General features: G+C 38.3%; 1 protein-coding gene across 18 annotated transcripts in view; it reads left to right on the top strand.

Annotated features, from left to right (window-relative positions):
- Positions 1–13,987: 13,987 nt before the first annotated feature.
- The window catches only part of LOC144449101 (RNA-binding protein Musashi homolog 2-like), a 125,558-nt gene continuing 122,484 nt past the window's right edge, over positions 13,988–17,061 (top strand). For all 18 annotated transcript variants that reach the window (XM_078139546.1, XM_078139559.1, XM_078139554.1 and 15 more), the window contains exons 1-5: positions 13,988–14,137; positions 14,343–14,383; positions 14,571–14,652; positions 14,948–15,032; positions 15,671–15,712. In XM_078139546.1, coding sequence (XP_077995672.1) covers positions 14,076–14,137; positions 14,343–14,383; positions 14,571–14,652; positions 14,948–15,032; positions 15,671–15,712 — 312 coding nt within the window. In that variant the 5' untranslated portion in view covers positions 13,988–14,075. The remainder of the gene's footprint in view (positions 14,138–14,342; positions 14,384–14,570; positions 14,653–14,947; positions 15,033–15,670; positions 15,713–17,061) is intronic.

The raw sequence follows: 17,061 nt of genomic DNA, 5'->3' as shown, positions 1-17,061 counted from the left end.
ATGTAGCAGACACAACAAATGACAGTAGACAATGGATGGCGCCAGAGGAATACCGTCAAATAAATGAAATAAATAAATGCCAGTTAATAATTCAACCAAGTAGACTTAGCTGTCACTCAGACGGATACGTGTACGGTGCAATAACTTCAATAACACGTCCATCTTGCTGTTCTATCACTCTTCTATCTGCTACTTGTAGCATGACAACAGTTGCCATGGTTACGCTAACATTTCATCACAGTCTTACCAAACGTTTTTCGACGAGTTTTACTTCTTAGAATGAGGGTGGGGTAGCAGAACTATACATGCGTGTGATGTATCTTGTATGTTATGTTAAAAGATATTGCATTGAGATGTCATAGGATCATAATAACACGTGATAAATGTAACCAAACGGAGTGCATATTTTGAGTTCACGTCCTTTTAACGCACCACTCCTTTACGATAACGAGTCTGTTTATATATGAAGATCATTTCAAGTACACTTGCAGGCTTGCAGCAGTCTGTCTTGTATTGCTAAACTTCAATTACAAAAAATCACGTTTACTTGTACCTAGTGTGTTGGCCATTTATAAAGGCCTACCCGTCGTCATATTACAATGTATATCAATGTCTCTACTCGCCTATCAACCTTTACACAAGGACACATACATACATACATACATACATACATACATACATACATACATACATACATACATACATACATACATACATACATACATACATACATACATACATATTATTTTGGTTTCATTTAACATGAGTTAGCAGCCCAGAGTGAAAGCAACTTCTTTATTTGCGTGACATGAACAGACCATTTGTTCGTGATTATTTGAGATTTGTCTGTTGCCATGGAAATAATTTTAATTCATGGTATCTAGATGTCAGTATAATCGTGCCAGCAGTGGTTGTATATACGTGAGTTTGTATTCGATCTACCCAACTAGTGGGACATAGTAAGTCACGGCGGATATGTAGTTCAGCGTCTGCAGCACACGTGAAACCGACTAAATTGACCCAAGAAAGTATCGATTAGTTTACTTCGATTATAATCAGTCGAGGTAAAAACCCGGAAAACGGTTTGTAGTGATATGTAGACGCGGCGCCAGGACTCCATGGCATCGCTTTCCACTCGACTGACTCTAGTTCACATCACATATGGCACGAACACGCAAGCCACTGAAATCAGACACTGAGCGAGAATTGCAGACTCTCTGCGGTTACCTGTATATTCCGTACAACTCAATATCTGTCGCTAGCTCCTAATCAGGCAGTAGTTGGTCGAAGACGCAGGAGATTGCACCATGCACAATTGTCTTTGAGTCTGATACTACAGTTACAATACATGGACGGAGACTACAAGTATCTAGGTACTATCATCAGTCTTGCCTTGTATCTGAGCAACCCTACAAGTCACAACAGTTGATGGATTTCTTCATCAATTGATTCACCACGAGGTCATATCCTGGTATCTAAGAGCAGCCTTAAATATGCACTGTTATCTCAGGGATATCGACGAGTACACAGCAGTCGGTGACGACCTCCCCGACGATCGGCGGCGGAAATGGCGACCCTAGTGGCGCTGTCATGCTGGGACCCTTGTTCTCTTTTCAAGTTGAAAAAGCCAACAGAATGTACGATACGAAATATATGATGTAAAATACACTATACAATTGTTTTGGGAAATGATGGCCAATTGAAATTTAAGGTCTAGATGAGACTATAAGTATGACTAATGGAAGCTGGTTTCAATTATCTAAGTCCAGCATAACCTTTTTCTCCGGAGTCTGTAGTCCACCATGTATCCACCACTCCATTTCCAAGAAACCTTCACATTCATGCAATGCAATGCAATGCAACAACCAATACACTGTAAAAGTATAAATAATTCAAAATTATATGTGAACTTGCCACCTTTGCTTTCAAGTCTTCCTTGTCATAATGGTGATGAGGAACGGATGTATTTGATATAAAAGAAGTTAATCATCACACCTAAAACATGAAATGTATGTATGTATGTATGTATGTATGTATGTATGTATGTATGTATGTATGTATGTATGTATGTATGTATGTATGTATGTGTCATCTTTATGTTATCAATCTCATTCATACAAAGTGTAGCAAATATTTAGATTGTCTTGGCCTTCGTCAGTAAATTTACACCCACCAATCCATCCATCCATCCATCCATCCATCCATCCATCCATCCATTCATCCGTCAATCTTTGTATATGTCATTACATCTGTCTGTGTGTCTGTCAGTCCATCTGATTATATCTTTCCGTGTTCCTCTATCTGTTCATTAAGTTTTATATTAAAGTGTAATTGTGTGAATGACTAAGTATCTAGAACGCGATCAATGAAAACGACAACGTCCATTGAAGCTGGTACTGACCGTACGTGTATGCCTCTAACATCATTAGTAACACCCTATCTGGATGAAATAATGTTCGCACAATTGTGAACAAAGATTTTATACACGAAGAATGAACTATCTTTAATATCCTTCTGAATCACGGTACGTTTCTAAGCCATGACTATACAAAGGTAAATTTTTCATCCTGGTTTTCGTTTAAAAATCACTTTATGGTCATCCACACGGGATGTCAATCTTGGCCACGATCGCATAAGTGATTAGACATGGTTTTAAATGGATGGTATGATAAGGTGGACTCCTTGTACTGAACAGCAGGCGTGGTTGTCAACAATTAATTTACAATTTATCCTTTACAAAGAGAAGTCAATCATAGCTTCTGCTTTGACGGTCTTCATATATCTCAATTAAGCCTCCTTACAGAGAACTCGGCAGAACAAACGATAGGAAATGGTCACTTTCACAAAATGGATGCTAAATTAAAACTCTCGGCGCCAATGTCAACTACACGTTAATCAAACCGTGCGACATCAAGAACACAAGACGGGAATAATAGCCAAGTGTGGAACGAACTATGACTGGCATTCACCCCTCTCATATTTATCATTTAAGCCGTGGAAACAAGGAAATATAGTCGTACGTCACGTAATAGGGGGAATGTACACAGAAGACCGTTGAGCCGTGGCCGGTTAATCTCATTCAAATAGTGTTATCCATATATCACCTTTTTCATTCAATTCCCTTTGTCGCCTAGACGTCCCAGTAATACATTAATCATACAAACACAACAGATTCATAAAAAAAATCATCTTCCTCCATATTAAACACAACAAGTATGCTTCACCAAGATTAATATGTCGCCATTTCCTTTATTACCTGTGTCAGTTTTCGGTCACCCCCCCCCCCCACACACACACACACAGACACGTGTACACGGCAGACTCGAGCTCATCACAAATGCTCGGGGACTGGTTTTATATTATCTGAAATAAATACAAGATGTTCCTGAATAATGCATTATTATGTCCATGTTGTAGTATTTGTTATTGCTGACTTGTTATGACGTTCTCACGTGTGTAAATACCATCGGAGATCTTTCCTAGACCGACACTAGGCAGCGACATGTATATATCTGTATAATCGATCAATCTGTTTTGTTCTTAAATAAAATGCTTTCTAGAAAAGTGCAGATATAGTATTTCCATTCGACGGTTTGAAAACATTCATCTCGTTGCCCACTACAATCCATCATCAGAACAGCATACTACATGTAACATTCTTTAACTCAAATGGCCTACGTGATATCCCGTTAGCTGGCTATTCACCACTACACGAGTACTAAACATATTTTTTTACATTTTCAAATACGATTCTTTTTATGAACCATTAAAATGAACGTGGATTGTGTGGCGTTGCTGTAAGGCAAGTTACAACGTGATAAGCAGACCATAGTCACTAATTTAACTTGGTAAATTGGATGTAGAGCTGGCCATTATTTTACGTTACACTAGTAGAGGGCCATACACATCTCGTAACCATTGAATGAAGACTTGCTCTATTCCACTGCGATTAGCTTTGTTAGTATAACCCAAAGTAAAGACATAGATAGACAGATAGAATTTGAAGAAGAAAATACAGTAGTGAATATACTAGGTATTATGTGTTAGACTTGTTCGTTGTATACAGAGTTTTCAATCTAATTGACATGTAATGGTACAATTTAACGGAATAGAGGTATGCTTGCACTTTCTTATTCATTCAAGTCCTTTTGTATTTTCAGACAATTTACCATTTACATTTCTGAGTTCCACAATTAATGAGAATGAGAACTTGTTTGTCTGCCTGTCTGTCTGTCTGTCTGTCTGTCTGTCTGTATGTCTGTCTGTCTGTCTGTCTGTCTGTCTGTCTGTCTGTCTGCCTGCCTGCCTGCCTGCCTGCCTGTCTGTCTGTCTGTCTGTCTGTCTGTATGTATGTATGTCTGTCTGTCTGTCTGTCTGTCTGTCTGTCTGTCTGTCTGTCTGTCTGTCTGTCTGTATGTCTGCCTGCCTGCCTGCCTGCCTGCCTGTCTGCCTGTCTGTCTGTCTGTCTGTCTGTCTGTCTGTCTGTCTGTCTGTCTGTCTGTCTGTCTAGACGTGTTATACTACCTTGCCTACTCGATAAAAATCACTATGACATTGCTCAGCTATACCAAATATTGTTAGTGTTTTTTTATTTTTGAATGGTCTATAGTTTAAGTTATCTAGACTAACAAGTGTGATGTTTGTTGTTAAATCGAGTATAGTACACATTTTGTGGATTATGTCTGTGTATTGTATACTGGCCTCAGCTCGACCCGATTAGGCACAGATTTGGCGCATACGAATGAGAGAATTGAATGAAGCGCTATGCATCCAATTATGCACTCCTCAATCGTTCTATAATGGAATTTATATAAAGCTGACACTTGCTGGCCTTCTGTGACGATCGCGGGGTTAGAGGTCATAGGAATGCGAAAAATTGATTGTGAATGTGCGTGCAGTTATGCTATGTTTAGAAAATGCGTGATTGACGCCTAGATTAGGAGTCAAATTAACATATCTATTTTATTGAAATTAAATAAACCAAGGTCCTTGCTTGATTTCGAAACTGTCCAATATATACTTAACATTAGAGATATTACATCAATTATCATGATTATAGAAAGTTATCGTAGTTTGACACCAATCTATTCCGTTATCTCACATATATGTACTAATGTAAAAGGCTCCATTAATATTAGCATAGTGTGTTGTCAAATACATAAGATCTGTGGCTTGTCACTACACTTTTTCAACCTGATTAATATACATTATCTCGGAATGTAATCAAGACAGGGGTACCATTGCCTATCATATGATGAGGGGAAGGAAGCCCGAATGACCTAGGAAATAATGACGTCATTTCAAACATATAACAGTTGACCCATGAATGAGATAGAAGTTTTAAAATTTGACTCATTAGTTCTAATATCGTGTAAGAATGAAATGCATGGCAAGTCACGTGATATGTATGATTTATACAGTGGTAAAACATGCCAAGGTTCAAAGGTTATCAACAAATGAGTTTAGATCGATCCAACTCTTTTTACAGGCCTTTGTGAAAAATAGTATTTTTGGTTTGGAATTAGTGCCTTTTTGGCGAAATATGTTTTTTTTACCGTAAAGCACTGCATGTAGATGCAAAAATGTGATTAGCTTGAAGACACTTTGGGTTGTTATTTTATATACTACCAACTTATCCATCCAAAGACGTACACACCTTATAGCTCACTAGGGGTAGGGCCCCTCACTCTTTTTCTTTCTCGTATTCATTCATTCCTTCACAGACTCAATCGATTTGCTAGGCACAATTGTACTATCTGTCTGTCAACCAACCAACCAACCAACCAACCAACTGTCCAAACAAACAAACAAACAAACAAACAAACAAATAAATAAATAAACAAACAAGCAAGCAAGCAAACAAAAACAACAACAAACCCTCCTATCTACCTACGTATCGTGTCACATTTCCAGATACCTTTCTAGCTATATGGCACAGATTTGCCATGCTTCATCCACCCAAGTTGCCACCCATTAACCCATTCACTGTTTATTCAGACTGTCTCACTCGTTCCTTATGCATTTGCAAACATATATACGTACACAGGTATTTTACATCAATAAAAATGATATAAAAATAACATTAAAAATTTAATAATATATTAATATTATGAATAATACATATTTTAATTTTAGAATTGATATGTAAATCATTTTCCGTCTCGGAATGCTGGAACCCCGTGGAATTAATAGATTATTCACATCATTCCCTAATATCTAACTACGTTTATTCTATCTTTCAGGCGTGTTCTATAGGGTTCTTTTTGGTGCGCGTGACTTTTAGATCTTTTTGCACGTACCTAACCGTTGATACTCACTCGGTTGTCGTTTTATTCCATAATGTTTCTGTCAGGTGGAATTTTGATTCGAAACGTCGGATTGCATTTATTGATTCGAACTGTATCACTCATTCCTTATGCATTTCTTTTTTCTACACACACACACACACACACACACACACACACACACACACACACACACGTATACACATACACACATACACACATACACACATGCATACATACATACAGACAGACAGACAGACAGACAGACAGACAGACAGACAGACAGACAGACAGACAGACAGACAGACAGACAGACAGACATACATACATACATACATACATACATACATGCATACATACATACATACATACATACATACATTCATGACCATACATGATACAAGACAATAGCCAATTTAGTATTAACTTATGATAATAATACTGTTGCGAAATTAATTAGTTTTATTACTATGGAATATTCATCGGCCTGGATTTGCCACCTGGTATTTGATAGGGGTCACTACAATTGTGTGATAATAATCAGGTTATTCATTTTGCTTTACAATAATGCAATTGAAATTTAATACTTGGACATTCTGGATAGATAGATAGATAGATGGATAGGATATGGTCCTAAAGTTGACTGTAAACAGATGCAGAAAATACAAACGTTTCAATCCATTTCACTGTATCTGTGACGTGAGAGCCATAAAATAGCCCTTGTATGGAACTGAGATGAGATGAGATGAGATGCCACGTTATAAAATCACTTACACGGTTTGTTCTTTCCAACAAACTGTAATGATGGCTATTTAAGTGATTTTTCGCTTTAAAAGCAATCTTATTGCATGTCGTCACTTTAATTTGAACCAATGTTTGCAATCCCCACTCAGACTGTCTTCATCTTTCCTGTGTGTGTCGCCTGTGTCGCCGTCTAGATCCTAGTTTCAGTTTACGTTAATCCCAGTCTGCCTCCACCCTCTCTCTCTCTCTCTCTCTCTCTCTCTCTCTCTCTCTCTCTCTCTCTCTCTCTCTCTCTCTCTCTCGCTCTATAGATAGATAGATATAACATACATTATTATAGCGAATATATATAGACACACAGACACAGACACAGACACAGACACAGACACAGACACAGACACAGACACAGACACAGACACAGACACATACACACAGTACATCCTCGATGTGTATTACGTCGATATCACATTTCACCATGCATTACAATGTTAACTGTCGCTATATCATCAATTCTTACATGCAATGTCGGTGAAAGGGGGGGGGTGTATGCGTGCATTTACATTGAATTTCACATCAAGTTGATACATTAAATGCAACGCAAACTTGACCTTGTACTGGGTGTTCTTAGGACGTGATATGTGTACACAATCAAAAACACTTAGAAGTAGCAAGGCTACTTGTCACAAATAAAACATCTCGAAGTGTCAGTACTTTATACGAAAAATTACCATCAAATATATCCATTTTATAAAACTAAGACAATAACAGTCAGGCATAGCGATTGGTTCGTTTCAGAACCGTCGCCAGAATCAGCTTTGATTTATTTACAGTTTACATTTCATTTCAATCAAACGATTTATACTGGGTAGGGTGTGAACTCGATAGGAAAATAAGACAATTGTATTCTGAAGATAACTTTTAAAGGGCTTCATGAAGATGAGGTACAAATAATAGCTGTCATATTGGTTGTTTGTTTGTTTGCTAACCAGTCTGTGCTATTTTGACCTTCTTATAATGATATGGCGTTACTCTAATACTATTTAGCAATACTGTAATCAAAAGCATATCGCCATCCATCTTATCATAAAAATTTATCACATAAAACTATCAAAAGTTAAATGAAATCTTTGCACCGGCCTAGTTTAGTTTACCATACAGGATTGTAAGTACAGGGCGAAGTGAGTAAACGACAGTTTCCCTTGTACTGGCCAGTAACATGGCGACTATGAGTCATCCTTAATTCTGTTTAATTTCACTCATTTTTAAAGCTAATACTTGGTGTATATTGATTAGGCTAAAATTCGAAGCAAGACTCCGTCTTGTCTATCTTCTTATTTCTTATCTTGGCATTGAAATCTACTGTGTGTGACATCTAATACCTACGGCCACTACGATCACCTGTCTCCATCTACTATGATACGCTGACAAGCAGCATCAACAGACTGAATTGAATTCTCATTTGCAAGTCAAATAAGCTGGTTATTTGCAAGGAATTGATCTAATTAGTTGATCGATAACATAAAGACTACTGTCGGATCACGAGCAAGTGCTGGTCACCGATACCCCTGTATGTTCTAACTTAATAATTTACCCCTAGTTTATCGATTGCTTAGTTACTACCACGTCACATTCACAATACTCTTTCGCGTTGTATATCACTTTCTTCTCTGTGTTCAATATTTCTCATCCTCTGACTTACACGTTGCTATCATTTGAATAAATAAATGGATTGGCAATTCAGTAACTGACAATATCGTATGATTGACAGGGGTGAGTTTAAGTGGTCGTGTATTGTCTTGTTGATCCTGGTTGATCATATAAGCTGTTGTTGTGTCATGTGGCAACTTGTGTCGTTGATCTTGAGAATAAGAAGTGAACCGGACGAATTTAATACTTTCACTAGTGGAATTATGACATATTACCTGTGTAGTTACAACACGTTAGAGTAGGTCCATACCTCCACAAGCCATCATTTTTATATACGAACGGTCGCGGTCTAACCCTAAAGGTGAGATCACCGATCTTATTATAAAGAAACGCCGTTTACCGCCCCTGTGTACATCGCAGAACTGAAGAGATCGAACAGTTTATAGTATTGCCATGCCCCAATTCATTATTTCAATTTCGTATGGACAATGCTGGTGATGAAAATTCACCATCGTTACTATATCATCAGGTAGTCTTCGAACAAATGTATCATACAAGGGTTACGACGTCCTGCCCGTAAAACAACTAATCGTAGATATATAGAGTGATAGTGTTGTCTTATCCAAAGACCATGGGTATAACAGGGCCTGGGTGTCTGTGTGTTTGTTACCATGGGTATATCAGGGCCTGGGTGTCTGTGTTTGTTACCATGGGTATATCAGGGCCTGGGTGTCTGTGTGTTTGTTACCATGGGTATATCAAGGGCCTGGGTGTCTGTGTGTTTGTTACCATGGGTGTATCAAGGGCCTGGGTGTCTGTGTGTTTGTTACCATGGGTGTATCAAGGGCCTGGGTGTCTGTCTGTTTGTTTGTTACCTTCAAATCGCTATATTCGTAGACTCACACCCACAACACAATGATTAGTGGGATGTGCTATTACGTGTGTGTGGACACGAAATATCAAAAGTCAGTAATTTTACGCATGCTTTTATTGACGGTGAACATTCCTCGTATGAAAGTGTTACATGTATATTTGTAAACGTATTACTTAGTCCTATAGATGCAATAAAATAACGACTTATTCTTCCTATACCTTATTGTAAGAGACGAAGTAGACAATTTCAAGTTGTATTTTTGGAGATATGACACGGTAGTTAATATTATAATGGTTATATTTCTGTGTGATAGGTATCTCGAAGGTAAATGTCACTTTTCTATAACACTGTGTTGAGGTCGTTGCTAACTGAATTGCCAGTGTAACTATGCATCAAATTATCTTTTTAAAAAAGAAAATATCGCTCTTATAATAGTGATTCGAATACTTTGCCCAACAGCGTGTATTATTACTCAGCGAACTATCGTTGAATGGTATTATCAGTGACAGATGAGTGTGTATAGAATCATTTCATGGATCGGAGAATAGAAAAAGTGTTTGAATGAACTTGGCATTGAATAATTATATTCGATGTAAAATCCAGGGAATTGATGTACGTGATAAAATTTACTAATATTATTCAATCAGTCACAAAGATGTTGTAGTCCTCGAGTAATGTGTCTAGATTCTAACCCTGCACGTGAAGAACAAAAAAATAATAGAAAAAAACCCAACAACAACAACAACAACAACAACAACAACAACAACAACAACAACAACAACAACAACAACAAATTGGGTTTTCGCTATGACTCCTTTTTATATTTGTATTAAAGTGACTATCATCACTCATGACAAATTAACGCCACAGTCCAGGTACATGGATTGTAACCACTGGGTGCGATGTCACGCCTCCTCCAAAAGTTCACGTGGGTGGGGGTGGGGGAGGGGGTGGGGGGCTTCCATGTTTTCCTTCAAATTTTGAGGTTTGAATTCCTGTTTCAATCTATATTTACTTCTCATTTCATAAGATAAAAATGATAATACGGAAAGAGGAAACACTATTATAGAAGTCACCCAGTACCTGAATGCATTCATTGGGATAAGTTGAAAGATGAAACACGTCTTCTATATAGAAGTCACCCAGTACCTGAATGCATTCAATAGGATAAGTTGAAAGATGAAACACGTCTTCTATATAGAAGTCATCCAGTACCTGAATGCATTCATTAGGATAAGTTGAAAGATGAAACACGTCTTCTATATAGAAGTCATCCAGTACCTGAATGCATTCATTGGGATAAGTTGAAAGATGAAACACGTCTTCTATATAGAAGTCATCCAGTACCTCAATGCATTCATTAGGATAAGTTGAAAGATGAAACACGTCTTCTATATAGAAGTCACCCAGTACCTGAATGCATTCATTAGGATAAGTTGAAAGATGAAACACGTCTTCTATATAGAAGTTACCCAGTACCTGAATGCATTCATTAGGATAAGTTGAAAGATGAAACACGTCTTCTATATAGAAGTCACCCAGTACCTGAATGCATTTATTTAGGATAAGTTGAAAGATGAAACACGTCTTCTATATAGAAGTCATCCAGTACCTGAATGCATTCATTAGGATAAGTTGAAAGATGAAACACGTCTTCTATATAGAAGTCACCCAGTACCTGAATGCATTCATTAGGATAAGTTACCAGGGTGTGTTTGGTTCACATTGTGCTTCAAGTTGTATTGACAATCTACTCTGAACAGAATAATCTTAAGGTGGGTCATTTTTCATGACTTAAGTTCATGCCATTACTTTCAAGAACTCACCTACAATGTCACGTTCTTTTTGACATAACTGACAAAGAACGCAACGGCGAGTGTTGTGCATTATCAGTCTTGTCGTGAAATAAAATAAAGAATATGTGAATAAATACCATAGAGGTATTCATCTCAACACCAATGACATTAACGTTCAGGGTCAACACATTGTATAAGCACGATGGTTAGAACAGAAACGCGGCTCCTTCGTAATTGGCTAGCGTTTCACTGTATTTCTCACTACGGTTGACAAAGTATGCAAGATAATTTGTATTAAGCTGTCAATCATACGGCGACGCGTTCGTCCCACGAGATACGTAAAGCGTTTTATCAATTTATAGAAATATATTTATAATTCGAATTATAGGTCCATTTCTCATTCGTACGAAAAATGTCTATATTTTGTAATTTATGAAATTACATGTATGCCACACTGTCAGATATGTCCCAAATTACACATAGTACAGAACGACTCTCTCGATTCCCACTGCCGTTGAATGTAGAGTGGGGGTGTGTATTCAGATATGACATTTCAGTAAGTACAACGCTGTACATGTTTCAGTGAGTAGTCGAAATTGTTAGTGCTTACTACCGGTAAATCGAAGTCAGTTTTTTCAAGTGATCATATTGACACGTCATAATGACTGCTCAGGAGTTGTGAATTACCACAAAAGGCGCCGTCACAGGCACGTATGAAATAGCCAAACATAAATCAATATGCGAACAGTACATCGCTTTGCTAGCAACACAGTTGACACAAGGGGACTGACTACACAACAACATACGGACGATGTTGATTCCGAATTGCTATGTATATATAGGGGTGTCAAATTCATAATTTGTCATCCTTGTTATAGCTGTCCATGTCGACTAATTGACATTGAACGTACACCGGAATGTCAGTGACATTGGACGTACCACTGTCTATCTATCAATCTCCGTAACGTTGCCCTATATGTATCACCGCTGCGTTTCTACACAAACACACGGTACAGCTTGGCCTATTATTACTGACCGTATATCACGTGTTATTCTAGAAACGATCTCATTTTACTAGTAATAATGTGTTGATACAAATTGTGTTTCACAGAGAATCACTGTCTCAGCTAATCCGTTGAATAATAATGTTTACGACCTGCAGCTTTAGGATAACACTCAAGAAATAGTAGTAGTAGTAGTAGTAGTAGTAGTAGTAGTAGTAGTAGTAGTAGTAGTAGTAGTAGTAGTAGTAGTAGTGGTAGTAGTAGTAGTGGTAGTAGTAGTAGTAGTAGTAGTACTAGTAGTAGTAGTAGTAGTGGTAGTAGTGGTAGTAGTAGTAGTAGTAGTAGTAGTAGTAGTGGTGGTAGTAGTAGTAGTAGTAGTACTAGTAGTAGTGGTAGTAGTAGTAGTAGTGGTAGTAGTAGTAGTAGTAGTAGTAGTAGTGGTGGTAGTAGTAGTAGTAGTAGTAGTAGTAGTAGTAGTGGTGGTAGTAGTGGTAGTAGTAGTAGTAGTAGTAGTAGTAGTAGTAGTAGTGGTAGTAGTAGTAGTAGTAGTAGTAGTAGTAGTAGTGGTGGTAGTAGTGGTAGTAGTAGTAGTAGTAGTAGTAGTAGTAGTAGTAGTAGTGGTAGTAGTAGTAGTAGTAGTAGTAGTAGTGGTAGTAGTACTAGTAGTAGTAGTAGTAGTAGTAGTAGTAGTGGTAGTAGTAGTGGTGGTAGTAGTGGTGGTGGTAGTAGTGGTGGTAGTAGTGGTAGTAGTAGTGGTGGTAGTAGTAGTAGTAGTAGTAGTGGTGGTAGTAGTGGTAGTAGTAGTAGTAGTAGTAGTAGTAGTAGTAGTGGTAGTAGTAGTAGTAGTGGTAGTAGTAGTAGTAGTAGTAGTAGTAGTAGTAGTAGTAGTAGTAGTAGTAGTAGTGGTAGTAGTAGTAGTAGTAGTAGTAGTAGTAGTAGTAGTAGTAGTAGTAGTAGTGGTAGTAGTAGTAGTAGTAGTAGTGGTAGTAGTAGTAGTAGTAGTGGTAGTAGTAGTAGTAGTAGTAGTAGTAGTAGTAGTAGTAGTAGTAGTAGTAGTAGTAGTAGTAGTAGTAGTAGTAGTAGTAGTAGTAGTAGTAGTAGTGGTAGTAGTGGTAGTAGTAGTACTAGTAGTAGTAGTAGTAGTGGTAGTAGTAGTGGTAGTAGTAGTGGTGGTAGTAGTGGTGGTGGTAGTAGTGGTGGTAGTAGTGGTGGTAGTAGTGGTGGTAGTAGTAGTAGTAGTAGTAGTAGTAGTAGCAGTATACTGAATAAGTATTTCACAATGTGATGAGCATCAGTGCTACGTATATCAACGGTCCACTAATAAAAAAAGTGTGTCATGTTTGAAGGACTCAGTGATTCTTGATTGACAGTGATGGTTGGAGTTACAGTGAGGACAGTGACTGACCGATTGGTCCAAAGTTGTTTAAGGCCGTTAAGAGGGCGGGTATGTAAAATACTGATGATAAACAGCAGAGGGGAGGAGCGCCAAATATTTGAAGGTTTGATGACGTCACCGTAATTGATCTCTGTTGCTGCGCAACGTACCAGGGGCCAATCAGAAGTGATGACTCATCTGTCAATCAGTGATTGTTCGCGCCTTTACCAAATAGCGCCAAATGCCCACCCACGACGGGCCAATCCTGGAGTGAAGCCGTGCCGTACCCACGTGTCGCCGTTAGCTCCTCTGCACTCCTTCTTTTTTAGCGGGCTTTAGTAGCTGTAGAAAATGGAGGCCGAAAGCCAGCAGACCTCCTCAGGAACGTCAAACGAGATCCCCAATGACCCTGGGTAAGTGTACGATCGGCATTGGAACGAATATTGACGCTCGGCAGCGCGGAAAGTAGAGTTAAACAGTGACATAACATAGCCGGCGATGTTGGGTTAAAGTATGGCCCATTGACAGTACAGTGGATGGAAGTTATGGTTAAAAGTGTGGCATGTTTGTGTTATAAAGATGGCGTTGCCTGACCCGTGTCCATTCTTCTCTTTTCAGGAAAATGTTTATAGGAGGTTTAAGCTGGCAGACATCACCAGGTACGTTGGTTCCCATTCGCATGGCTTCGTAGTTTGCAGCGATTTTAGTAGTTGCGACGTTTGTCACTAGTTCCCGATAACTCGTTCATAATTCATAGTACGTTGTATATGTTTGTGACCACGCCGTGTCCCCAACTGAATGACCTCAGAACCTCATGTCGATTTCCCTTCTCTTTACCCTATCTAGATGGCCTTCGAGATCACTTTAGTAAGTTTGGCGAGGTAACTGAATGTATGGTTATGCGAGACCAAGCCACAAAGCGTTCTAGGTGAGTAAAATCGCAGTAACGTACAGCGCTGTGTGGCAGTCAGACGTAATGTTTGCTTACGTTGTCCGTATAGATTAGATGCAATGTACTGACTCCAAGCTCTGTGCTAGTTCATCGTTTTATCGCCGAATCCTTAGTTCACGTTTGTAAACACAGAACACGCGATGTGTTTGTTTCGAAACTGACAACATTGCAACATGAGCATTTAAAACCCGATCGCTACAGTGTATCAATTTTTGAACAATTAACATTTTAAACTGCTTCGTCTAAACAATGATGGTTTTTCTTATTACAGGGGATTCGGCTTCATCACATTCAGAGACCCCGCCAGCGTAGATAAGGTGTTAGGGCAGCATACTCATGAGTTAGACCAAAAGAAGGTCAGTGTACGGTATTTTATACCTCAAGTGTTACACAGTTCGTCTGATATGCTCCCCACTTCACAGGTCACCGAGAAAATAGAGAGCTAACGGTTACAATAAGATCGATGCATGCACGAAACCTTAAAAGGCCCCCCAACACCAAGGACAGACGTACAGTGGAAGTCGACGAACTCATTACTAGTTAAGAGGGCTAACCGAACAAATCGGGCAGCCATTTTAAAGCATGGAAGTAGTAAATAGTGCTATGGGGGTTCTTTTTGTTGCAGTGTGTTTGATATCGTGAATGTTTTGTCTTAGTCAATCCTTACAGACCAAAAGTATGAGACACGAGTGGCGTTGTGCACTGTATGCGTGTATATGTGAATGATGACGTTGTGTGTCGGTATGCCATGGTGTCGTCATTCGGTGTAGGCTTATCCCGATTATGTCGGCAGTAAAGATGGCAGTCCTCGTGTGTACCGTTAGCACCACTTAATGAAACAATGTGATACGTCGTTCTCAGTTTTCACACCAGTAACATTTAACACACACACACACACACGACATCACAGAAACACTGCTTCATTGACGCTATAATCTCCATATTACGTCAATATAAACACCTCCATGTATTCTTTCTTTTTTTTACTTGCTAGATTGACCCAAAGGTGGCTTTCCCTAAAAGGTCGCAACCAAAGGTATAGTTCCTACATTACATCACATTCTTGTTCTGAAGATTTATTAATCCCCACCCCTAGCAGTTCTCTGACATAAAGTGAATCCAGTTTTTACAGTGTACTTTATGTCAGTGTAATTCAATAACTTTTAGGTTGACCTTCCCAATTCAAACAACAATGTCAACTCATCTGAATTCAGCTGCAGTGTCCACTCTAGACAACAACTACTTCTGATTGAACACAGAATGACAATATCTAGTACAGTGACAAGCTAGCCTATGGTTTCCTTTGTATGGCATCAGTGTTGACTTTTAATGTTTATTGAACTGATTTGTTGTATGGTAACACACCAAAATAGTAGTAGTACTCAGTGGGGAGCCCTAAACTACTCTATATATACTTCCAACAGCCTATCTTAAGATTTTCTGAAAGGTCAATGTAGGGAATTATGTATAGGCAAAATTACAGATTTTTGGATACTACTACTAGTAGAGTAGTAGTAACACCTTGTAGTAGAGTCCAGATTTTATGATGTACAGTGACTGAATTTGATTGTAGGTAAGTTGATAGTGACAGCTGTGGTCTGCTATCACCATACTTGACAAGATACAGTGGCCCCTCAGACCCTTTGATAACCCTTAATAACAAACCATTCATACCTTGCATAATAGATGTCATATTTGTAGGGTGCCTTCAAAATCACAATATTTTTATTGTTTTTGACTGTCTACACAAAATGGTTGCTGTGATTTACCGTTTCAAAGTCCAGTGTAGTGGCGCTGTTGAAACTGAATAGTGTAGTTCGTTTTATGTGACATCTATGTTTCCATCAATCTTGTCAAAAACTATGGCTACGCACAAGATGATTTACATTCAGTTACTGGACTCTATAAAAAATTAAACCTATCAAGTTTAAATGATAAAATGGTTGCCATGGATATAAGTTAAATGAAATGAAGTGGCTATTACTGATATGTATCAAGCCAATTTTCCATATAATATTCCTTCTTGTGATCTTTTTTCAATTATGTAAATTTGTGGCACCTAATCAGTCCCTTGACTTGATAATCAATTAAAACACTGTCTTGGTATATTGTCTTTTTACAGTTGAACTGTATTCTGATATATTTATGATGGTCAGGGTTTGGCAAGGTCTTCTTAGATTTAGGGATTGGGGCTTAGTGTTGTCAGAGAGAATGGTAGTTGTAATTGGCGGTTTATTTGCTTTAAGCTTTGATAATAGAAAATGTGCTAAAACCTTGACATGTTAGTAAGCCTGAAACAAAGACATCTGTTCAATAAAGCTGTGGTCAAGAATGAGTTGATGTTTTTTGTTTGTATTGCTTCTTTCATTATGCTAGACTAAAGGA

Source organism: Glandiceps talaboti, chromosome 18 (genome assembly GCF_964340395.1).
Source record: "Glandiceps talaboti chromosome 18, keGlaTala1.1, whole genome shotgun sequence".
Classification (NCBI taxonomy): Eukaryota; Metazoa; Hemichordata; class Enteropneusta; family Spengelidae; genus Glandiceps; species Glandiceps talaboti.
This window is presented reverse-complemented; position numbering and strand designations above follow the sequence as displayed.